This window comes from Stegostoma tigrinum, chromosome 5, assembly GCF_030684315.1.
Source record: "Stegostoma tigrinum isolate sSteTig4 chromosome 5, sSteTig4.hap1, whole genome shotgun sequence".
In the NCBI taxonomy this organism is placed as follows: domain Eukaryota; kingdom Metazoa; phylum Chordata; class Chondrichthyes; order Orectolobiformes; family Stegostomatidae; genus Stegostoma; species Stegostoma tigrinum.
In genome coordinates, this window is record NC_081358.1 from 61,482,455 (window position 1) to 61,509,032 (window position 26,578).

A 26,578-nucleotide genomic window follows, 5' to 3' on the forward strand; every position below is an offset into this window, starting at 1 on the left:
TCCTACTTGCTTTCCTTTCTGTTTGCAAAACCTACCCTTTATATGCAAGTCAAGAGCAGGGAAAAACAAAAACAAAGTTGCTGGAGAAGCTCAGCAGGTCTAGCAACATATGTGAAGGAGAAAACAGAGTTAACGTTTCAGATCCAGTGACCCTTCCTGTGATGAGCAGGAAAGAGTCTGAGTCCTATTGAAGTATGCAGATCAAGTCACACAATTGATGAGGGCAGTGCAATAGGTATTAGGTATTAGGGCTTTAGCAAGGTCTTTGATAAGGCCCCTTAGGACAGGTTGATCTAAGCGGTGAAGTCACATGGGATCCACTATGAGCTGGTAAGATGGATACAGAACTGGTTTAGTCATAGAAGAGTAGAGGTGGCCGGGTGTTCTTCTGGTTAGAGGTCTGTGACCAGTGGGTGTTCTACAGGGATCAGTGCTGGGACCCCTGTTGTTTGTCATAAATATAAAAGGTTTGGAGAGAATGTAGGTGGCCTGATTAGTCAGTTTGCAGATAGCACAAACTTGGGGGAGCTGTGCATAGTGAGGAAGATTGCCAGATAATACAGCAGGATATAGAAAGGCTGGAGTCTTGGGTGGAGAAATGGCAGACGGATATAATCCCAACAAATGTGAAGTGATGCATTTTGGGAGATCTTATACGGGAGGGAAGTACACAGTATATAATGTGCTCACACCCAAACTGAAGTACTACATGCAGTTCCGGTCACCACATTATTGGAAAGATGTGGTTACAGTAGAATAGGCACAAAGGAAATTCACTAGGATGCAGCATGGGATGGACTATGAGGGAAGATTGGATAGACTGGAGTTGATTTCCTTTGAGCAGTGAAGGTTGAGAGGAGACCTGATAGAGGACATTGTCCATGTTTGGACTCTTCAACTAGTTTATAAGTAAAGTCATTTTACTCAAATAGTATATCTGTGAGACAAACAAAAGCATAATAGTAAACTTGCAAATCAATGCCGTTTTATTGATAAAATACAGTACAGTTGCAAAAAGCCGCATATGGCTGAATATTATCTAAAACCCTGCTCTTTCACGATAAAGCTCCTGATTGTCATGATAATTACTCCCCAGGTCACAACGTTAAGTGTTTGTGAAATCCTTCTCTAAACTACTATTGGCTATCAGACTAGGACCAAGTAATTCTCTTGCAGTTAAAATTGGCAAGGCTGTGCCGTTAGCTGTCTCCCTCCCTTCCTTCCTCTCAGTCTCTCTCACACTCTCTCTGTCTCTCACTCTATCTTTCACTGTCACTCTTCACCACTGCCACGCCACCCCCACCCCTGCCTCTCCCTCTTCCTCTCCCAAAGTGGTCGGAGCGTGCTGCTGGACCAGGTTGAATCTTCACTGAGGGTATGGCCGCCATGTGTGCCTTCCCTGCTGAGTAAAAACTGAAAGAATCAGGGGTACCATAAACCAGAGACAAAAATAGAAATTGCTGGAAAAGCTTGGCAGGTCTGGCAGCATCTGTGGAGAGAAATCAGAGTTAACGTTGCCAGACTTGCTGACATTTTCCAGCAATTCCTAAATTTGGCTCTTCCCTGCTGCATCCTTCCAGTGTGTTTTCTAGCCCTCAACCAATTGCTCTTCCAGGTGACGGTATTCAATAAGATCCCTGATGCCATATATGGAAGATGCTGGGGCTGCCCTCAGCGTCCATCCCTTGAAATTTCAAGGATGCTTCCCCCCCCCCCCCCCCACCCCCCCGGCCCCCAAAACACAATCATGACAGAAACCAGGACTGTTGAGTGTGTAGTCCAATGCATAGGCCACTCTTGTTTTCCATGGTAAATCCGGGCTTGTCCTTGCCTGCCTTTGTCTTGAACAGATCCTTTGTGCTTGACCAGTTCTGAAAATCCTATCAGGCCAGCTGCACTAAGTTTTCTGGTTTTTGGCCTAGCCTTCAGGCCCTAGGCTGTCCGGCCACAAGGGGCAATGATAGCGTGTAGAGGAAGGCACTTATTCCACTTGTAGTAGAGAGGTCAATAATCGGGGGCATAGATTTAAGTTCAGAGGTGGAAGGATAAGCGGAGTGTTAGGGAGAAATTCTTTTACTCAGAGGGTGCCTGAAAGGGTGGTGGGATTCGAGAACTCACCCTTCTGGAAGGATGCTTGAGTGAGAAACTGTCATAACATTTAAACAGTATTTAGATATTTGCTTGTGTTGCCACAGTCTCCAGGACTATAAGCCAGAGCTGGAAAATGGAATTGGCATTGTCAGAGTTGTGTTGAAAGCGCAGACAGAATGGGTCAAATGGTATCCTTCTATGCTGTAAAGATCTGCGGGTTAGGTGATCCTCAAGGTGGGAACAAGTGTAATTGAGTTGCTATTTTATAAAGGACCTTGCCCTTCAGCAAGCTTATAGCTATTTCATTCTTGTCCACTGGTCTGTCTAAGGCCATTTTCCACTGTCTCATGACATTCTGAATTTGTCTGAGCCATCCTGTAGCGTACAGGGAGAGATGGTATCTGAGCTAATAGCAATGAATGTGAGTTTGTATGATTGTGTTTCTGTATTATTACGATTTTCTTGCTCAGCCACCTATTCCTCCATTGTCACTGCCAGCTAAGTGACAATTCTTGAGCATCTGAAAGAAGGAATGCCAAGAGGGTAAAGTTGTAGTGAGGCGCAGGTTTAGGAAGCAGGAGAGGTGTTTGCTCAGATAGTTTACAGCTTATATGTCAGAAGAGATTGTGGGATGAGGAATAAGGTGGGTATGAGAAAAAAGGATAAGGTATGAGACCTGAGAGATAATGGGAACTGCAGATGCTGGAGAATTCCAAGATAATAAAATGTGAGGCTGGATGAACACAGCAGGCCAAGCAGCATCTCAGGAGCACAAAAGCTGACGTTTCGGGCCTAGACCCTTCATCAGAGAGGGGGATGGGGAGAGGGAACTGGAATAAATAGGGAGAGAGGGGGAGGCGGACCGAAGATGGAGAGTAAAGAAGATAGGTGGAGAGAGTATAGGTGGGGAGGTAGGGAGGGGATAGGTCAGTCCAGGGAAGACGGACAGGTCAAGGAGGTGGGATGAGGTTAGTCGGTGGCTGGGGGTGCGGCTTGGGGTGGGAGGAAGGGATGGGTGAGAGGAAGAGCCGGTTAGGGAGGCAGAGACAGGTTGGACTGGTTTTGGGATGCAGTGGGTGGGGGGGAAGAGCTGGGCTGGTTGTGTGGTGCAGTGGGGGGAGGGGACGAACTGGGACCGCTTTGCAGAACACCTCCGCTCAGTTCGCAACAAACAACTGCACCTCCCCGTTGCAAACCATTTCCACTCCCCCTCCCATTCTCTAGATGACATGTCCATCATGGGCCTCCTGCACTGCCACAATGATGCCACCCGAAGGTTGCAGGAACAGCAACTCATATTCCGCCTGGGAACCCTGCAGCCATATTGTATCAATGTGGACTTCACCAGTTTCAAAATCTCCCCTTCCCCTACTGCATCCCTAAACCAGCCTAGTTCGTCCCCTCCCCCCACTGCACCACACAACCAGCCCAGCTCTTCCCCCCCACCCACTGCATCCCAAAACCAGTCCAACCTGTCTCTGCCTCCCTAACCGGCTCTTCCTCTCACCCATCCCTTCCTCCCACCCCAAGCCGCACCCCCAGCCACCGACTAACCTCATCCCACCTCCTTGACCTGTCCGTCTTCCCTGGACTGACCTATCCCCTCCCTACCTCTCCACCTATCTTCTTTACTCTCCATCTTCGGTCCGCCTCACCCTCTCTCCCTACTTATTCCAGTTCCCTCTCCCCATCCCCCTCTCTGATGAAGGGTCTAGGCCCGAAACGTCAGCTTTTGTGCCCCTGAGATGCTGCTTGGCCTGCTGTGTTCATCCAGCCTCACATTTTATTATCTTAGCTTTATGAAAACTTTATTTTAAAAAATCCTTAGCAGTACTACTTTTGTTATTCCGACATCAATAAACTGAAAGAAGCCCCTGAAACGTAACAAACCACTTCACTTGCTGAGTTGTTAGGCGGCCAATGGGATGTAAACAATGTACTTGGCTTATTAACACATCGTTGATGGCTTTTATTTATCCCAGAGAGAAAGCAGACTGCGGGAGAAGACTGGCCTCAACACCTCATTTTCACCATGGACATCCAGTCCCTATACACCTGCATTCCGCATGCAGATGGCCTCAAGGCCATCCGCTTCTTCCTGTCCCGCAGGCCCGACCAGTCCCCCTCCACCGACACCCTCATCCGCCTAGCCGAACTCGTCCTCACCCTCAACCACTTCTCTTTCGATTCCTCCCACTTCCTACAGACTAAGGGGGTGGCCATGGGCACCCGCATGGGCCCCAGCTATGCCTGCCTCTTTGTAGGTTACGTGAAACAGTCCCTCTTCCACACCTACACAGGCCGCAAACCCCACCTCTTCCTCCGTTACATTGATGACTGTATCGGCGCCGCCTCTTGCTCCCCAGAGGAGCTCGAACAGTTCATCCACTTCACCAACACCTTCCACCCCAACCTTCAGTTCACCTGGCCATCTCCAGCACATCCCTCACCTTCCTGGATCTCTCAGTCTCCATCTCAGGCAACCAGCTTGTAACTGATGTCCATTTCAAGCCCACCGACTCCCACAGCTACCAAGAATACACCTCCTCCCACCCACCCTCTTGCAAAAATTCCATCCCCTATTCCCAATTCCTCCGCCTCCGCCGCATCTGCTCCCAGGATGAGGCATTCCACTCTCGCACATCCCAGATGTCCAAGTTCTTCAAGGACCGCAACTTTCCCCCCACAGTGGTCGAGAACGCCCTTGACCGCACCTCCCGCATTTCCCGCAACACATCCCTCACACCCCGCCCCTGCCACAACCGCCCAAAGAGGATCCCCCTCGTTCTCACACACCACCCAACCAACCTCCGGATACAACACATCATCCTACGACACTTCCGCCATCTACAATCCGACCCCACCACCCAAGACACTTTTCCATCCCCAACCCTGTCTGCTTTCCGGAGAGACCACTTTTTCCGTGACTCCCTTGTTCGCTCCACACTGCTCTCCAACCCCACCACACCTGGCACCTTCCCCTGCAACCGCAGGAAATGCTACACTTGCCCCCACACCTCCTCCCTCACCCCCATCCCAGGCCCCAAGATGACTTTCCACATTAAGCAGAGGTTCACCTGCACATCTGCCAATGTGGTATACTGCATCCACTGTACCCGGTGTGGCATCCTCTACATTGGGGAAACCAAGCGGAGGCTTGGGGACCGCTTTGCAGAACACCTCCGCTCGGTTCGCAATAAACAACTGCACCTCCCAGTCACAAACCATTTCCACTGCCCCTCCCATTCTTTAGATGACATGTCCATCATGGGCCTCCTGCAGTGCCACAATGATGCCACCCGAAGGTTGCAGGAGCAGCATCTCATATTCCGCTTGGGAACCCTGCAGCCCAATGGTATCAATGTAGACTTCACCAGTTTCAAAATCTCCCCTACCCCCACCGCATCCCAAAACCAGCCCAGTTCGTCCCCTCCCCCCACCCTACTGCACCACACCCACTGCATCCCAAAACCAGTCCAACCTGTCTCTGCCTCCCTAACCTGTTCTTCCTCTCACCCCTCCCTTTCTCCCACCCCAAGCCGCACCTCCATCTCCTACCTACTAACCTCATCCCACCTCCTTGACCTGTCCGTCTTCCCTGGACTGACCTGTCCCCTCCCTACCTCCCCACCTATACTCTCCTCTCCACCTCTCTTCTTTTCTCTCCATCTTCGGTCCGCCTCCCCCCTCTCCCTATTTATTCCGGAACCCTCACCCCATCCCCCTCTCTGAAGGGCCTAGGCCCGAAACATCAGCTTTTGTGCTCCTGAGATGCTGCTGGGCCTGCTGTGTTCATCCAACCTCACATTTTATTATCTTGGATTCTCCAGCATCTGCAGTTCCCATTATCACTGGTTGAGAGATTGTTGTCTAATACATTGAAAAGGAATTTCAATGGATTATTTTTAGCTGCATATTTCCCTTGAGGACAGCATATTTTGTGGAGAAGCAAAATACGCCACATTAAAAAAGAGACTACAGCTTCTATCAGTAATCTAATTAGAAGATTGTGGAATGTAAGTTAAGAAGTTGCTTTTATTCTTCAAGGTTTCAATTTAAAAACTAGTAACTACTCTCACACCTGTTTAACTGCAAATTTCAGCCAATTTGTTTTATTGGTGTATAATGGGTAGAGTTAATAGGAGAAAAATACATTTAATTGGTGTGAATTAAGTGCAATGTAATTTTAAAACATCATGTTTATTCCTTATATACCCAGCAGAGGGAGTAAAGCAACGAGTATTAGACAAAAGAAATGTTCCGGAACTGTTCGTGGGTGTGGTGCTTAAAATAACATCTCTGCTTGTAGAGCTGCTGTCTTTAATCATACTCCCTGACAGTCTCTCTCTTCTATTTTTGCATTTTTTTAATCATAGGCAAAAAGTTTTCACTCATGCATCATAATTTCTCAGAATTAAAAGCCAAAGTAGCTACATCAGGCTACACTGGCGTTTACTCACCTTCCACTGAGCCGGTTAAGGGTCAAGGATACTCAAAATCTTTCAATGTTTTGCTTTACTATGAGAAAACTATCAACATAATGCTGGAATAGTAATTGATAATTATTACTGTTAAAATTGACCTCCTTAGTTAGTGTATTTTCCATTTTCTTTAAGACCTCCGTCGTTAATACCGCAGAATTATCTTTTCACTTAAGTTGGTTAGCATTGCTCTTTATAGTTTAACGTATTACATAATTCTAGTAAAATAAAAGTAGCCTTTGCAGTTAGTTTGCACAATCCCAGTCCAACGAAGATGACTGAAACATTCCTACTGCCAGATTCTGATCCTTACGCACTCCACATAATTTTTCTTCTAATACCGAGCTCAATTTAAGTGTCAGTCACACTCAGTAATTATAAAAATCTATCTGGTTCACTGATGTCCTTTAAGAAGAAAGTCTGCTGACCTCACCTGGTCTGGCCTACATGTCACACCAGAACCATAGCTACGATGTTTACTCTTAGCTATGCACTGAAATGTCTTAGCAAATCACGCAGTTGTATCAAAAAAGAAATGAAACCCCAGATGGACTACCTGGCAATGACCTTGCAAAGTCCTCCTCACTAACATCTGAGGTCTGGTGCAAAAATTGGTAGCGCTGTGTCACAGACTTGTCAAACAACAGCCTGACATAATCATACTCTCAGAACCATATCTCTCAGACAATGTCCCAGATATAGCCATCACCATCCCTGGCAGAGCAGATGAACTGAATGGCCTATTCATGTCTCTGTGTTCCTAAAGGCAAAGCCTATATGGGTTGCTTTTTTTAAGAATTATTTTGTCATTTTTTTCAATGGATTTCAAGTTTGTATTTTTGGGTTCTCTTATTCAAGTAAATGTTTGTGCAGAATGAACACAGCCAATATTGTTTGCAGAGCCTCCTGTGTGCAAACGGTGATATTATTATTCTTTTCTGCAATGTGAACATTACTGGCATGTTCAACATTTGTTCTCCATCCATAATAGGTGACAGGGAAGCATCTCCTGAACCATAGCAAACTCTTTGGTGTAGTTAAGCCTCAATTCTTCTAGGGAGGGAGTTTCAAGTTGTTGAAACACCAACAGTGAAGGAGTAACAATTTATTTCCAAGTCAGAATGGTGAGACAAGAATTGCATGTGAAGGAGTCTACCATGCTATAGCCTTACAAAGTGATAGGACTAGTGAGGTCTGAAAATGCTGTGGAAAGAGTTTGGGTGAGTTACAGCAGTGCATGTTTAGATGTTGCACACCACTGCCATTGCAAGGAGGTATTGTGAAAAGGTGAGTTACTCACTGCATAATTCCCAGTCTTAACTTGCTTTCTAGCTGCAGTATTTATATGGTGCACTGTAATGCCCAAGATATTAATGGTTGGGGACTCTAATGGTAAAGCCATTAAATGTCAAGAGGAGGTGGTTAGAATTTTTTTCTATTAGATATAGTTATGCCTGGTACTTTGTGTGACATGAAAGTTATTTTCCAAATGTTTACCCAAGCATGAATGGGAGCACGGACTGCTTCAGCATCAGAGGAAACAAGAATGCTGATGACCATTGTGGAAATCATCAATGAACATCCTCGGTTCTGACCTTAGGATAGGGGGAAGGACATTGATGAAGTAACTAAAAATTGTTAGACCTAGGACACCACCTAACCAGCACATCCATCTTTGTTTTTGGTAGATATGACTGCAACTACTGGAGAATTTTCCCCATGATTTCCCTTGACTTCAATTTTGCTGGAGTTATTTGATGCCATAGTCGATCAAGTGTCACTTTGATGTCAAAGGCAGCCATGCCACTTTAGCTTTTGCATTCAGATCTTTTTTTCTATGTTTGGTTCAAGTCTGTTTTGAGATCTGAAGATGGGAACCCAGCAGAACTCAAATTGCATGTCAGTGAACAACTTTGTCAATTCATAGAATCCCTTCAGTGTGGAAGCAGAGTATTCAGCCCATTGAGTCCACACCTGTCCTTATAAGGGTATCCCACCCAGACCCTCCCCACTACACTATCCCTTTAACCCTGCATTTCTCTTGACTAATCCACCTAGCCTGCGCACCTTGGACACTATAGACAATTTAACATGGCCAATCCACCCACCCTGGACATATGTGGACTGTGGGAGGAAACTGGACTACCTGGAGGAATCCCACGCAGACATAGGGAAAACATGCAATCTCCACATAAAGCTGGAATCAAACCTGAGGTCCTTTGTGCTGTGAGGCAACAGTGTTAACCAATGTGCCACCCCATTGCACTGTTAATTACATTTTCCATCACTTATCTGTTCATCAGGTATAGACTGATGGAACAGTAATTGGTAGGTTGTATTTGCCCTGCTTTTTGTGCAGAGGATGTACCTGGTCAGTTTTCCACATTGTCAGCTAAAATCCAATATTGCAGCTGTATTGAAAAAAAGACTTGACTGGAGAGGTATCAAGTTTTGAATGTTAAGTCTTCAATCTTTCTGCCACAATAGTGTGAGATCCCACAGCCTTAGCTGTTTCCAGTGTTTTTACTGGTTTCTTGATATCATGCAGTGTGAATTGAATTGTTTGAAGACTGGTGTTTGTGTTGTTGGTGAACTTAGGAGGAGGCCAAGATGGATCATTCACTTTATACTTTGGTCACTTAATACTTAATTGTTGCACGTGCAAAAACAAAACCTTGTCTACGACATTGATAACCCTGTCTTCCCCATTGTTTAGAATGACAATCTTCTGTATTCTCCTTCTCTGATAGTTTAATTTTTCCAGCTCTACGTCTTGTTTCTTTCACCTTTCAGCATGCGTATAGTTATGTCACAGCTGACACATAACTTTTATCTATATTTGGTACTGGCATGCACTCCTGCAGTCTTCATTAAACCCCATCATGATCAGAAAAAAGCAGATGATGTATGAAACGATTATTGTAGTACAAACATCAACTCCAACTTGGAGCAGCAAAGTATCTAATTGTTAGTGTTTATGAGGATCAATGGTCGGCACAACATTGTGGGCTGAAGGGCCTGTTCTGTGCTGTACTGTTCTATGTTCTATGTTCTATGTTAGTGACACTGTTGCGTGTTGTGTGGGAAAATTTAAATAATCTGGAACCAAAGCTCGACAGCTTGCACTTGCTACTTCACCATCTGCAGCACCAAACGAAAGTGACTCGGGACAAGGGACAATTGCAGAGCTGTACAATCTGCTGCAGGAACACAGATGCCTTCCAACAACATGTTTCCTCCTGCTCCTCATGTATTCTTTTTGAATCAAAACCTTCAGACATGTTATGGCGCACGTCTGAAGTAAGGTAGGATTTGAACCAGGCCTCCTGGTTCAGACATGTGGAATGCCCTGCACCACAAGAGCTCCTTCACCCTATTTTTACCCTGTCCAAATTATGGTTGCTCATAATTACTTGCCCATGCTAATTAACAAATTCATTGTTGTATGTGCGCTGCCACTTGCAAATAAGAGGAATAGATTAGGCCTGTTCTGTCACTACAGATAAATGTGTTAAGTAAGTAACCAATGTTAGCATTCTGAATTCAATAAAACCTCCTGTAAATTATCATTTTTGTGGTGGAAGTGACTTTGTGAACAAGGGAAAAAAACAAGTCCTATCAAGAACCCAAGATAATAAAATGTGAGGCTGGATGAACACAGCAGGCCCAGCAGCATCTCAGGAGCACAAAAGCTGATGTTTTGGGCCTAGACCCTTCCTATCAAGAACCGCCTTCTTCTATCGCAGTCCAATGGGATTGAGGATGATCTGTTACCAGTCAATAGGTTCTGAGATGATTGACTCCAATATACAATCTATGGACTCTGCCACATGCTTGCAGGTGATGCTTGAAGGGTTGGGTAGATGAATTGTTTGGAGATTTCTCCACTCCCTCCAGCATCTTGACTTCATCCCTGCATGGTCCTCATGTGGTATCTGAATGTGTTCTGTGCTTTCCTAAATGAACCTTCTCTATTTCAGTCAGTCACAAGCTGAGTGATCACAATGATTTGTGTGACCTCTTCAAAGTTGCTTTGTGGATTTCCTAAAGGGTTTTTCCTGGGTCTAAATAGTGCAATTGCTTCAGCATTCTGGTGTAAGACTTACAAACAGCACATTCAGCCCAACAAAACTGGTCAGAATGATTAGTGCTTTGCTGTAGAGCAGGTTGCCCTTGGAGAGGACACTACTATTAGACTGCCTTTTGACATTGGATTTGGGGATCTTGTGAAGTAGTCACTGGTGCTTCTTCAGTCCTTTGAAGTATCTGTAATAAACGCGTAGAGACCATTGTGATACCCATTTTAAGATTTGCATTTGGGATCATGGTCTTCAAATATCCTTTTCTTCAGTCACCTAAAGGCTGAACTACACATGGAAAGCGGTGATGAGTTTTGACAAGTACGTCTGCCTTTATTGAGAGCAAGTTCCAAAGATACTCAAAATGGCCCACATTAGCATTGATCTTAATTGACAGGGGAGCTATTTTGCTCTGGGAACTGGTTGGATGGGGACTATTGTTTTTCAGGTGTTTAATGAAAGGCCTTGTTATATATTATTCTATATGTGTAGATGCATGTTAAAGTTATGGATGAAACATATGCATAGGTCTTTTAGGAAAAACTTCTGCAGCTGTGCCTCAAAGCATATAACGAGGATCTGAACTAGACTGAGGCAATCTAAATCCAGGTCACTCTTGTGTATCTGCAAGCTGCGGTAATCAAATAGAGTTAAGAGTTCTTATTGCTTAAAGTGCCATTATTTAAGAATCATAGAATCATCAACATACAAGGCCCATTTTCTCATATTCCTTCAAGAAGGAACTAACAATGGTGTGGAGCTTGGTTTCTGAGGGAGTGCATATGTGCATATGAAGGCACTATGACTAATCAACCTGTTCAGGATGTTAATACACTCTTCTGGAGCAGATGGGACCTCAATGCAGGCTCCTGGCTCAGACATAGGGAAATTGAAACTGTGCCATAAGAGCAATTCCTGTAAGTTCTCTTGTTTTCATATATCCAGAAATGTTCTTGCACACAACTGAGCAGTTTTATTTTCCTATCAGGAAATCACCCAGGGTTTTTTTTCTCATTTACTAACCACAAGCTGTAAATCTCCTGTGTTTTCTGATTTGATTAATTCACATACAAAGCCTGTTAAGGGCAATTCAGATCTTGAAAGGTGAAGGAGAGGTAGGGAAAGAGGAGGGGGCCTATAATTTTACTTGACACCATTTGGTAATTTACTGCAGTTGAGGTGCAATATTATAGTTAGAAAGATGTAGAAGTGAGTTGGCACATTAACACATCCTTGTTTGATCCCAGTTTTCACTGTGATAGGATTTATGATGGTCCTTTTGCTGTGGATCACATTTTTGCATTGTCAATGCAGTAGGGAGGGAAGGTGGTGTGTCAGATTTCTGAGGACAGCCAAATGTGATGATACCCTATAAGCCTCCACAATTGTTTCAACTGGTCCTTGGAGTAAGGTCCCCAATTCATTATGATCCTCAACAGGACACTCCAAAATCAATATACTCCCAGGTGAGGAGGTAGGAACCAGCTCTCCTTTATTCATCATAACTCGTCATTTCAGTTGGGCACAAAAATGTTTGCTGAAAACAAGAGATCCTTTCCCACATGGATACCTTTCCCAGTTCTAATGTATTTTTGTTTAAAAAGGAGCCAATTTAACCAAGCTTTCTTGATTCAGAGAAAGAGTGAGTTTGTAGTTATTAAAATGTAAAGAAAAGTAATAAAATGTAAAATGTGCACATAGATTAAGTATGAAAAGTAAGAAAACACAACAGTTAAAACACCAGATAAATAACAAAAGTTCTGCAAATGCTATAAATCAGGAACAAAAACAAGTTGCTGGAAAAGCTTAGCAGGACTGGCAGCATCTGTGGGGAAGAAAATCAGTCAACATTTTAGGTTTGGTACCCTTTTCTCAGAACTGATGGTAGCTAGGAAAATGTCTGTTTATATACAGAAGACAGGGTGTGCGGGAAGGAGTAAACAATGGGTGTGGATATACGCCAAGGAGAGAGAAGAAAGTTGGACGGACAAACGAGTTCTTAATGATTTATCTAAGTGGGTGAACTGCTGTTAACGGAGACTGTTAGTGGCTAACAATAGGTAGTATGACATGGCAGGCTATGTGATAACAAGGCCTGATGTGTGGGCTACATAGAACATAGAACATAGAACAGTACAGCACAGAACAGGCCCTTCAGCCCACAATGTTGTGCCGACCATTGATCCTCATGTATGCACCCTCAAATTTCTGTGACCATATACATGTCCAGCAGTCTCTTAAATGACCCCAATGACCTTGCTTCCACAACTGCTGCTGGCAACGCATTCCATGCTCTCACAACTCTCTGCGTAAAGAACCTGCCTCTGACATCCCCTCTATACTTTCCACCAACCAGCTTAAAACTATGACCCCTCGTGCTAGCCATTTCTGCCCTGGGAAATAGTCTCTGGCTATCAACTCTATCTATGCCTCTCATTATCTTGTATACCTCAATTAGGTCCCCTCTCCTCCTCCTTTTCTCCAATGAAAAGAGACCAAGCTCAGTCAACCTCTCTTCATAAGATAAGCCCTCCAGTCCAGGCAGCATCCTGGTAAACCTCCTCTGAACCCTCTCCAAAGCATCCACATCTTTCCTATAATACGGCGACCAGAACTGGACGCAGTATTCCAAGTGCGGTCTAACCAAAGCTTTATAGAGCTGCAACAAGATCTCACGACTCTTAAACTCAATCCCCCTGTTAATGAAAGCCAAAACACCATATGCTTTCTTAACAACCCTGTCCACTTGGGTGGCCATTTTAAGGGATCTATGTATCTGCACACCAAGATCCCTCTGTTCCTCCATGCTGCCAAGAATCCTATCCTTAATCCTGTACTCAGCTTTCAAATTCGACCTTCCAAAATGCATCACCTCGCATTTATCCAGGTTGAACTCCATCTGCCACCTCTCAGCCCATCTCTGCATCCTGTCAATGTCCCGCTGCAGCCTACAACAGCCCTCTACACTGTCAATGACACCTCCGACCTTTGTGTCGTCTGCAAACTTGTTGACCCATCCTTCAATTCCCTCGTCCAAGTCATTAATAAAAATTACAAACAGTAGAGGCCCAAGGACAGAGCCCTGTGGAACTCCACTCACCACTGACTTCCAGGCAGAATATTTTCCTTCTACTACCACTCGCTGTCTTCTGTTGGCCAGCCAATTCTGTATCCAAGCAGCTAAGTTCCCCTGTATCCCATTCCTCCTGACCTTCTGAATGAGCCTACCATGGGGAACCTTATCAAATGCCTTACTGAAGTCCATATACACCACATCCACAGCTCGACCCTCATCAACCTTTCTAGCTAGTTGGCTAGGACATTGCAAAGTTTGAGCCCTTCATCTATTGATCTCAATATTGAGTCCAGTGAGCAACAGGATCCCCAAGTGGAAAATGAGTTAACGTTCTTCCAGTTTGCACTGAGCTTCACTGGAACAAGCTTAAGACAGAGATGCCGGTCAGGGAACAGGGTACCATGTTAAAGTGGCAAGCAACTGGAAGCTCAGGAACTTTTTTTATAGGCAGAATGTAGATGTTCTGCAAAGCAGTAATCCAGTCTAGGCACTGTTTCCCCAATGTAGAGGAGACCACATTATGAGTGATGTATGCAGTACACTAGATTGTGGGAAGTAGAGGTAGAGTGCTGCTTCACCTGGAAGGTATGTTTGGGCCCTTGGAAACTGGAGGCAAATGGGCAGGTGTTACACCTTCAGCGGTCACGAGGAAAGGTACAATGGGGCTGTAAGAGGGTGTTGGAAGTGAAGGAAGAGTAGATCAGGATGTTGTACAGGGGCTCAATGCCTGTGGAAGGCAGACAAGGGAGGGGAGGGGAATATGTGTCTGGTGGTAGCATCTAGCTGAATGTGGCAGAAATGGTATCTGATGACCTTCTGGATGTGCGATCCTGGTGGGATAGTAAGTAAAGATAAGGGGAACCCTGTGGCTGTTGCATGAGGGAAGAGAGGATGTAAGGGCAGAAGTGCAGAGGATGGGTTGGACCTGATTGAGGGCCCTATCCACAACGGTGCTTGGTTGAGAAAGAAGGTGGACATTTCGGAGACTCCTTTGTCGAAGTTAGCTTCACCATAACATATGGGACATAGACAGAGGAACTGAGAAATCGGAATGGAGTCTTTCCAGGAAGCAGGGTGCTAGGATGTGTAGCCCAAGCAGCTGTAGGAGTTGGTGGGTTTATAGTGGATATTACAAAATATCACATACAAAAGAAACGGATGCTAAGGAAGGGAAGAGAGGATCAGAGATAGACCATGTGCAAGTGAGGGCAGGGTGGAAATTAGGAGCGAAATTGATGAACTTTTCCAATTTTGGATGAGAGAGGGAAGCAGCACTAATAATATCATGGAGAGTTGTGTGTGGGTGTCGGAATAGGAATGGAACAAGGAATGTTCCAAATACCCCACAAAGAGACCGGCATAACTGGGGCCCATGCAGGTATCCATGGCCACATCCTCTGATCTGAAGAAAATGAGAGGAGTTGAAAGAGAAGTTGTTGAGGTTGAGGATGAGCTTGGTCAAGCAGAGGAGAGCGGTGGTTGGTGGGGATGGTTAAAAGACCGATATGTGAATCAGTCCTTGGCTTGTCCATGAGGGTTAGATGAAGAGATATTGTGACTGTTAAGTTTGGTGGTTCCTATAACATTGACCTCAGCATTTAGGCAATTCATTTAGAAATTCTTAGTTCTGCAAATTATCTGAAGGGAGTTGTTCTGTTTCCTTTTAGATGGCAGCTTAATTGACTTTTAATTTGCTTCGAGCAATCAGTGAGAGAGATAGTATTTTCTTTTACCTTAAAGTGCAAGGAACCTCAGATGTCGTTACAGCTCACATTAACCCTGGAGAATGAGAACATCAGATGAGCACACTGAGAATGAGGATGCAGATGGTACTTTGCCACCTTTTCTGGTGTATTCCTGGAAGGGGAAAGCACGAATAGATCTTTCAGTCGGAAGTGTTTTCTTTTGTGTCATATAATGTTTAGCATCTGGGATCTAACACTCGGTTTCTGTTGAGGTGATAATTGGCCTCCGTTATCTCTGCAATCACAGGAGATTACAGTTCACTTTTGCATTGCATCTCTTCTTTTGAAGTGTCTATTTGAAGTTCCTTGACACCCTCCAAGTACAACATCTAATGATGCCTCTCAGGACTAAGTACAGTCAACACAGGAATTTTCCAGACGGTCACTGAATTACCCTGTTAAAATTTAGATTCCCTGACACTTCTAGCTTATATGCCTTTTGCTTTTGATTTGTTAATTGAAAACCCTGCCTTATTTAAAGGTGCAACCTGTCTGTTAATAATTTCAGTCTATTGTTATGATATAGTTGAATAGGAGGGTACTAACTTGAAAAGACTTCTTGACCACTTCTTCTCCCAACACAATTGATATGACTAAAAATAAATGCCCTCCGAGGAAAATGAGAATTTAATGTTCGTAAAGCCTCTTCCATTTTATTATACATATCATTAATCAACCTTGTATGATACTTCTCTGGAACTTAAAACTGTGCCTACTGGACACTACCACTGAACCACAAGCTCTTAACCTTTATATCCTTTTGTGAAAGTGGTGTAGTTTTTAATGTTGCTAGTTCATATGGCATGCAAAGTGACAGATGTGTGTCCGGCACACAATTTAATCTGCACATCATGAAGTAGTCAAGAGCATTGAGGAATATACTGTAGTTGATGGTTGTTTATGGATCTTTAAAGATATTCGGCAAAGTACAAGTATTGGCTTATTTGGCAAAATTGAAGCACATGTAATTATAGGGAAACTGTTACGCGGATACTAAATCGCCTAGAACCAGAAATCACAGCGTGGCAATGACAAGTCATGGTTCAGACCAGAGTGAAGTATAAAGTGGTTACCTTGCAGACCCTGGCAATATCAGGCTGTCTGCTGTCTTTGATATATATAGATATATCAATGATGTGACCTTGGGTACAGAGAATATAAATTCTAAGTCTGCAACCGACAAGAAAATCAGAGAAGTAGTAAACAATGAAGAGGATAGTAACAGAATTCAAAAAGACAGAGATAGGTAAATTGTAATGCAGAGCAACATGAAATTGTTTGTTTTGTAGAAAGCTTAAGGAGTGTCAACGTATAGTAAATGATACATCTTAAAGGCAGTACAGAAAAGGAGGAACCTTAGAAATATGTACAGAAATCTTTGAGGAGGACAGACAAGTCAAGAAATCTATTACAAAAAGTGCATTGTCCGCTGTTTTGTTAAAAGACATTGCAGACTTTTCCAGGTCTTTTGACAATGGACTGGGAGGTTGGGAGACTGTCAAAATTGCTTGGGCATGGCATAGGAGAAGGTCATTTGTCTTCCTACCAGCATACTATTTTCCTGGTGACAGGGAAATACTTTACATGGCTAATTCAGTGACATTTTTCTCATGCATGGTGGAGGTGCTCTTTTCTCAATATGGAAAGACTTTGGTCTCTCAGCAGACTCTGTGGATGGGTCCCATGTTTTATGGACACGGTATGGCAAATGGAGGCCCCATCCCTTCAACATCCCTCTCACAACCCCATGTTCTACTAGGTGGCGTTGATGAAGCTATTGTAACTTGTTGCAATGAATCTTGAAAGGTTAAAAAGTTGTGATATTAATCAAGGGAATGCATGTGTACAGTTCCTGGGTGGTGTCAAGCATTTCAGTTGTTATTTGAACTGTAGTCAGCTGTTATTTACTTTGAGCTCATGGAAAGATTTTAGGAAGTCAGAAGGTGAATTTTTCTTTGCAGACTTCCCAGTTTCTAACCTGCTGTTTGAGCCACAGCATTCATGATTGTTCAGGTTGTCATGACCATTGCAATAATTACTGATAATGCTATGATGATGGGCGTTTGGGATGAAAGTGGTGCTTGCTTAACCTTGTCAAGCTTGAACATCAGAAGCGATTGTGAGCTGAGGTGAAGATCAATGTGAGAACAAGAACTGGAGTCTGAGGATGATCATCACCTTTGAGAGTTTCAAACCAAATGGAATATTAGAGTATGCAGTTGCATTTGCTAGCTTCTGTTTAGTTCATGCTACCTCTGGCTTTGCATCAAGCTGGTTATGGACAAGAGAGGGAAGCTTATCACTGGTGCAATCAGTTTTTTTTAAAATCATAGAACCTCAACAGTGCAGAAGCAGGCCCTTCGGCCCAACGAGTCCACACCGACCCACAGAGCATCCCACCATAACCTACCTAACCTACTCATCCCTGAACACTATGAGCAATTTTGCATGGTCAATCCACATAACCCACACGTCTTTGGGCTGTGGGAGGAAACCGGAGCACCCGGAGGAGACCCATGTAGACACAGGGAAAATGTCTGTGAGGAGTTTTCACAGTCACCCAAGGGTGGAATAGAACATGGGTCCCTGGCGCTGTGAGACAGCAGTGCTAACCACTGAGCCACCATGCCACCCTAAATTTCTCACAGTTGAATAGCTGGCAGTGTGTGCAAACTACGCGATGTAGGTGCGAGACTTTCAGCTGTGCAAAGTATTTCAGGGTGTGGGAGAATATGAATGTTCTGTATGAGAATCAATTGATGGAAAGTGCTGGGTTCACTGATGGGGATTTGCTGATTTGTGGAATGACTGTGTCTAGTGGTGCAGTTGGCAAGGTATGGTAATTTCACTTGCATTCACTTAACTTGTTAGCATGTGTGAAGTCATGGCCCTTTCTCTGGCATTGCATACAAATACATGAGGCAAGACACTGCATGCCATTGTTCTATATATTTGCCTAGTTCCACTGCCTTTGACCAATTGTCTAGGGGCTTTTCCAGTTCCCCGGGGGTATGGGATATCACTGCCCCTCTCCACCTTGACCACAAAAGCAGCATAAGACCCAGGAGCATCAGAAGAGCAGAAATGTTGATGTTTTGGATCCGAAACACCAACTTTCCTGCTCATCTGATGCTGCTGGGCCTGCTGTGTTCCTCCAGCACCACACTGTTATTCTGACTCCAGCATTGGCAGTTCTTACTATCTCTAAGACCCAGGAGGCTGCCCTCTCCCGCTGTCTTTCTCAAATGCCTTTTTCAGGTCAAAGCATATCCGACAAGATTGCCTGCACTTCCTACAGTCACAGGAGCAGGGAATGGGGGGAGGTGTAGGTGAGCTTTAAGATGAGCCAGGAGTTACGATTTTGCACTCCTGCTGTTGTGTGCAGGCAGTGAACAGCACAAAAAAAACGGCTGCACAAAAATCATATTAATGATCAGATAGTGCAACATTGGCATACTGCCTGCTTGCAAACAACTGGTCGTGGGTTGCACTACTTACTATTGAATTTAATTTTTCAAATGTTTTTAAGAAGTAAATAAATTTGTTTTATAAAACTTCCTTTTTAGTTGCAACTGGCATAGGATTGAATATCAAGGACTAGCTTTAACATACTTTCTATTTTGCTGTGAAGTCTTTGTTTTGACATTTCCAAAGCCTTGGTGTAGTTTACTCCTGTTGTCTTTCAATTTTGTGTTAATAGTACTTTTTCAAGTGTTTTTGTCCCAGGCAGCTGGCTGATTTAACGTGTTTTGAACAGCTGAATATGCAAAAATGATCCCTTTTATGTGGGATCGAGTTGCTGATGATTGCACATGCTTCATTTACAATGCTTTGAGACGTTTGGTTTACGTTATCTCCTGTAATAGATGTACAGGAATAATTTAAACAGAAAGTTCAATGACAAAATAAGTGGAAGAGAGTTAGCATTACGCTCCTTTTTTTAATACTCATTCATGGATGACATGTTTTTCTTACCTGCTGGCAGGAAGGATTTTAAGTGGTTGAAATGTGTTAGCTATCAGCTTTTTTTCTGAACTGATGTGTTTTTGTCAGCAAGAGTACAGCCAAATAGCGAACCAATAATCTGCTTGCTTTGCTAAACATCAATCTACTGCTACTAAATGCACAGAAACCCACTCTACAGAGACACTTGTGCATTGTATCAAAGCAAAATGCTGCAGATGCAGGACATTTCAATTGGAAGTAGACTGTCTGAAAACTCAGCAGGCCCACAACCTCTGCAATACAAGAAATGGAGTTAACAACTCTGGTCATAACTGTTTAATTTTGATTAAGATTATCAATGTAACAAGTTTTAAGCAACTCAAGAGGCAAGGCAAAGGGGAGAGAAGAAATCAACAAAAGTATAACTTTGTCATTTAATCGCTCCTGCCTGCCATGCTATCACAAAAGAATGGTAGTCCCAGGCAAAGGTAATGGCACAAGCTAAGGAAGAACAGATGGGTCCAGAGGAGGCATAAATCGAAATTTCAGAAAAAATACCACTAATTGCTAAGAACAGGAGCAGAAAATACACTCTGGTGCAGTTGACCTCAATGATGAGTCTGGAAAGCTTTAAAGTACCTAACTGAAAGATTACCATTCCTTGGGCTTCTGTTCATCTTCATTACAACAGTGTAAGATGTTAACTCATGTTTGAGTTTGCCCACTATTACCCACACCCCAGTGCAACTGTAATTTTTGTAATCCGGAAAGTCTGACTAATGCAGAACGGCAATCCCACATACTAGTCCCTTAACTGTCCTTTCTAATACACAGCCCTTCAGTGGCACCACCTGTTCCATGTATGTTCATGGTATAATCTTAGCAGGCTTCTCCACATAGAATGATTCAGGAATCAGGCACACCACTACACCTACATTCCATTCCATCTTTTTTGTCTTCCCTCTCCTTTGGGAAGAATCCAGAAAAAATGAGTTTTACCCCATATTGACAATGTGTTTGACTGAAACTTTGCTGACTCTGGGCTATCTGCTTCTTCTGCAGACCTCACCAACTCCCTGTCTACTCCTGGGTTGGTGGCATGTACCTTATGTCTTATCCTCAGTGTTATTTCTTTCTGACTTTCCTTCTCTAGTTTGGATTGCAGCTGGCAATTTTTATCAGTATAACCCAAATGCTTACACGTCGGTCACTGGGCTTCTCGACCCCAACACGTTGACTCCTTGTGGCCACTCTTACCATATCAGTGGTATTCTATGGGTGGCACTGCACCTTGCTGAGTTTCCTCTACTTGATGCACCTGGGTATTGTTAGCAACTGGGTTACTGTGCTGGCTGCCAACTCCATTAAGATATCAATTTCAAAACCAGTTCTGAAATCTAGGCTTCTGCACGGTAGTAGTTTTTGTCAGATGGCTTCATTTCAGAGGCCACAAACCAGCGAGTTTGCACAGTGGTTAGCACTGTTGCCTCACAGGAGTAGGGAGCCAGCTGTGTCAAATATATTCATAAATGATTAGAGTAAACAGTAATTACAATCATAGTCAAATTCAATAAATAACCCTCAACCAATGGTGTCTCAAACAAACTTTTCTCAGCATTCTTAAACCAACAGTTCTTGCAGCGAAGGTTGTGCACATTTGGCCAATCAACCCAGCTGATTCAGTATTCCTGTCAGTTCCAGCAACTTGGTTTAGTCTGTAACAAGGATAAAGTAATGCAACACAATGAGAATTAAATTTGTTGGGCAATTAAAAGGCAGAAAGATTCATTATCTCCTTTTACCAGATAGCGGTAATAAACATTTCCTGTACTTTGATGATTGCACATTGCAATCATCAGACTAAATTGGTGCAGTGTATCAAGTAAGCAACCTGTTCTGCTTTGCCTAAAACATGCATGTGTGTCCAAATGTGGGATCAGGAAGGGTGTTTGAATCACTGCAATTCTGTTGGATAGATGTGATTCTGTTTTCACTTACATTACAAATCCCTAAAATGAAAGTTCACTTTCAGTGCTTTCAGTGCTCTGAGGCATTCTGAACCGAACAGTCTAAAATTAACTGTTTTATTGGGATTTCTTTAATTTGCTTCTTTACAGTTTAAAGTTTGATCAGTTTTTGATGAAAGCAACAAAGAGCAGCATTGTTGTAGCATGGCTGTATTAAACAATTATTCAAATTAGATTTGCAATTATTAATGTTATTTCAAAAAAAACTGAAGTGTGGCAAAATAATTACAAAATTGTGAGCTTAATATTGCTGAATTATCATTTAATCTTGCAGTGTTTCAAGAAATAGGATCAATTTGGGTAACAAAATGTTTGTTTCTGGATGTCATCTAGTGAAAGAATGTCCTCACTTAGCTGCATGGCTTAAATTTAACAGACCTTGTGAGATGGACATAATAAGCATCCTGAATATGCACCATATGAAATAAATACCTTTTGGTGATAAGACATAGACATCAGTTGCAACTCGGATAGTTTTTGTCTCCTCCATTGCAACTTTCAGCTATGATTGATTAGATTATTTTTTTCCTAGATCTTATTTTTCAGCATTTTCGTTAACACTTTTGACATTTATAAAGCTACATTGAAAGCCAAAGTCATGAATCAAAACTGAGCTCCTCAAAACTTGGATCAAATTTCAATTCTGAACAATAATGCACTGATAATTCAGTTTGATGTGGTATCCAAGGCATGGAACCTATACACTTTTTAAAATCAATTACTTTGAATAAAAGGAAAATCAAATCTAAGTGAACTCTTGCAATTTTAAATTTACTAATTTTGTGAAACTTTCTTTCATTGACCGAATGTTCGTGAAATACTTGACAAATAAAACGGCATAGCAGAACTCTTTATGAATTAAGTCAAAAAAAATATCTGCAGGATATGAATTATTCTCCTTCTGTAATAACTGATTTACTTCAAGCATTTTAGCACTATTTCTATTATTATTTGCATTAGAAGATGTGATGCTGTCTGCAGCAGTCACAAAAAAGTCTTACCATTTCTTTGCTTGTGAGTCAAGTTATCTTTTAATCCTTTTAGCCTTCCTGCCCATGTGCTGTAACGGGTGTAACTGATGCCTGCTTCCGAAAATTGACAATCTGCTGAATGTCACATCGAATCTGATTAAGTCTTTCTCATCACTCAGTTTCACCACCTGAAAGCATTCACTCACACTCATCTTCTTTGTCTATATCTTGTCATTTTGTGATCACAGACGAATTGGAATCACCCAAAAGGAGGAACTCAGGTCTGTCTCTTCAATTCTTAATTTTTTATTGTCTGTTGCGTTCATATGAGTGGAATTTTTACCTGTGCTCTTTATTGTGTCTGTCTTTTTGCCATGAGTGCTTCCCCGCTGTCTTTCAAACACAAGATATTTTAAAGAAAGCGAAGTGTTTAGTCAAAAACTTCTTAGAACATCTATTTTGATCTAGCATTCTTTCACATTCTGTTTAACATCACAGCATAAGCATGGTGGGAATTACATGGAAGCAAACGTATAGCAGAAGACATAATATCTCACTACGTCAATAACATTGTCTTCTTCTTGGATTCCCTTTCTGAAGGCAACTGTTTTGGCTGACAACTGAAAAGTGTCATAATCTTTTATTACAGTTAAGATGAAGGGCACACCTGAGAGTTTACCTTGGCCAGAATAAAGCCCATGCATTTGGCATTAATATAGAACATAGAACATAGAACAGTACAGCACAGAACAGGCCCTTCAGCCCACAATGTTGTGCCGACCATTGATCCTCATGTATGCACCCTCAAATTTCTGTGACCATATACATGTCCAGCAGTCTCTTAAATGACCCCAATGACCTTGCTTCCACAACTGCTGCTGGCAACGCATTCCATGCTCTCACAACTCTCTGCGTAAAGAACCTGCCTCTGACATCCCCTCTATACTTTCCACCAACCAGCTTAAAACTATGACCCCTCGTGTTAGCCTTTTCTGCCCTGGGAAATAGTCTCTGGCTATCAACTCTATCTATGCCTCTCATTATCTTGTATACCTCAATTAGGTCCCCTCTCCTCCTCCTTTTCTCCAATGAAAAGAGACCGAGCTCAGTCAACCTCTCTTCATAAGATAAGCCCTCCAGTCCAGGCAGCATCCTGGTAAACCTCCTCTGAACCCTCTCCAAAGCATCCACATCTTTCCTATAATAGGGCGCCCAGAACTGGACGCAGTATTCCAAGTGCGGTCTAACCAAAGTTTTATAGAGCTGCAACAAGATCTCACGACTCTTAAACTCAATCCCCCTGTTAATGAAAGCCAAAACACCATATGCTTTCTTAACAACCCTGTCCACTTGGGTGGCCATTTTAAGGGATCTATGTATCTGCACACCAAGATCCCTCTGTTCCTCCACGCTGCCAAGAATCCTATCCTTAATCCTGTATTCAGCTTTCAAATTCGACCTTCCAAAATGCATCATCTCGCATTTATCCAGGTTGAACTCCATCTGCCACCTCTCAGCCCATCTCTGCATCCTGTCAATGTCCCGCTGCAGCCTACAACAGCCCTCTACACTGTCAACGACACCTCCGACCTTTGTGTCGTCTGCAAACTTGCTGACCCATCCTTCAATCCCCTCATCCAAGTCATTAATAAAAATTACAAACGGTAGAGGCCCAAGGACAGAGCCCTGTGGAACCCCACTCACCACTGACTTCCAGGCAGAATATTTTCCTTCTACTACCACTCGCTGTCTTCTGTTGGCCAGCCAATTCTGTATCCAAGCAGCTAAGTTCCCCTGTATCCCATTCCTCCTGACCTTCTGAATGAGCCTACCATGGGGAACTTTATCAAATGCCTTACTGAAGTCCATATACACCACATCCACAGCTCGACCCTCATCAACTTTTCTAGTCACATCCTCAAAAAACTCGATAAGGTTAGTAAGGCATGACCTACTCCTCACAAAGCCGTGTTGACTGTATTTGATCAAGCCATGCTCTTCCAGATGGTCATAAATCTTATCCCTCAGAATCCTTTCTAACACCTTGCAGACGACAGACGTGAGACTTACCGGTCTATAATTGCCGGGGATTTCCCTATTTCCTTTCTTATATGATCCACTGTTATTTCTTACAGCCAATTGAGTCAATCAGCACTGCAGACAAGAGACTTCTGAAATTAATAATAAAATTAGAGAAATATTGCTGCAGGGAAGTAGTCTCTTTGGCTCAGTTTTCATATGGTCATTGTTCCCTGATGCTAGCTTTAACCCTTGTTACAATGTTTTGTGCCATGCTTAGCCTCCTCATCATTTAAGTTAGATACTAATTTTATTTATTATTTTAATTTATGCAGCAAGCTTCCATGTACATTCTTTATTCTTTCTCCCCCCATCTTCTGTCTTTTTAACAAATTTAGAGGAAATTGATGCAGAAGCAGAGATCTGGGAATCAGGTAGGATGAGCTGGATTGCAAGCAGTGTTTAAATCATTGGCAGACCTGTAACATTTTACTGATGAACTACAATCTGGATTTTAAACTGGACATCAAATTGACTTTATGTTTTACAAATGAGGTAGGAGCACGTGTAGATCACTCAGCACCTCCTGATCACTCCATATTACCCTTAATAATCTTCCACCCTCTGTTTATCAAGAATCCATTCACCTTGTCTTAAAAATACTCAAGGACCCTGCTTCCCCCATCTTTTGGAAAATGAGAGTTCCAAAGACACTCGTCCCTCTTGTGAGGAAAGAAAAACCCTCATATCTGTCTTAAATTGGTGACCCTTACTTTGAAACAGTCTTCTTTCATTCCAGATTCTCCCACAACAAGAAACATTTAGTTCACATCTGCTCTGCTGAGACAGCTCAGGATCTTGCATGTTTCAGTCAAATTGCCTCTTACCTTTTTAAACTGCATAATTTAAATATATTTAAGCATTTATTTTAATTGGGATTTCAGAGCACCATGTTTGTATAATCTCTAGGTTTGTACACTGCTAAATGCTGCTGCCACATCCCAATGGCAGACATGTGGATCCAAAGAAAGCAAAATCAATGGGTAGTATCTTACAGGAGTCTGTGCAACATGAGATATGGCAAGGTTTGTGACAAAATCAAATGAGAAGTCCAGCAAGGCCTATCTCAACAATGGGAGCATCTTGCTACTTCTATTATACTTCTGACTGGCAGTTTGTCAATTAAGGGAGATTATACCTTGGTGGATATCTCATTAGTGTCACAGCTCAACTGCTTAATATTCAGCTTTCTATTTTACCAAACATGCTGAACAAAATAGACATTGAGAAATCTTAGCATGAAAGTCAGAATCGATACTTCAGCTCACCACTGGCTGTGAAGACCCTCCATGTTGTTGAGCACCAAACTGCACCTCAAGCCAAATCCATGGGAATCAGTCACACACAACCTTCATCCACAGACATTGGTATCTAATATTTGCCAACCCCCTGTGAGCATTGTAAAATCTCTCCAATATACTTGCAAAACACTTAATAAATACAGACCTGAATTGCAGGCTGCATCAGCAACTAGCATTGAACGGCTGCAGCAAGGACACTTTGCACACTGGGAAAAACACCCAATTCACAGATTAGACCAGGCTGCACTTCAGGGTTGTTCACATGCTCTCTTAACACTCAGTCATTTTGCACCTACCTACATCCATGCCTGGCTTTGCATTGTCATGCTGTACCAGTTAGTGAATTGGTGGTTCAGCCAGAGGCTAAAGACTATCAGTATTAAGGTGCTTTTTGTGTAGACACAAACAGGCAGCTTGTTGATAGGGATTTGTCTGGGGGTGGGGACACATTGATATACTGTCTGCAGCATGTGCTAGCTGCCTACACAGCAAACTCACTGCACAATAATTCAACCATATAGCCTTGTCAGGAACAGGATGGGGGCTAGTTCTCAGTCCAGTCAAGGTAGTGTCACTGTCAGGCAAGTCCTGGTACTGTCAATTACAGAGTTAATCTGCACACAATGTTGAGGACATTGTTTACAGTCAGCCAGCCACTCAGAACTGGCATAGTTAGATGTATTCAACTACAGTTTGGGGAGTGGATAACAGTCAGTCCTTTAGCATCAGCTGTCATGGTTCTGGTCAATTGGGTCTAGCAGCTACATGTTGAAGTTGGTCAGA

General features: G+C 43.1%; 1 protein-coding gene across 6 annotated transcripts in view; it reads left to right on the top strand.

The window, feature by feature from the left end:
* rims2a (regulating synaptic membrane exocytosis 2a) overlaps positions 1-26,578 on the top strand; it is a 908,436-nt gene that overhangs the window by 681,941 nt on the left and 199,917 nt on the right. For 2 of the 6 annotated variants that reach the window (XM_048528688.2, XM_059646025.1), the window contains one exon: positions 22,664-22,696. The exons of the other annotated variants lie outside the window; for them this stretch is intronic. In XM_048528688.2, coding sequence (XP_048384645.2) covers positions 22,664-22,696 — 33 coding nt within the window. The remainder of the gene's footprint in view (positions 1-22,663; positions 22,697-26,578) is intronic. 6 annotated transcript variants of the gene reach the window in all.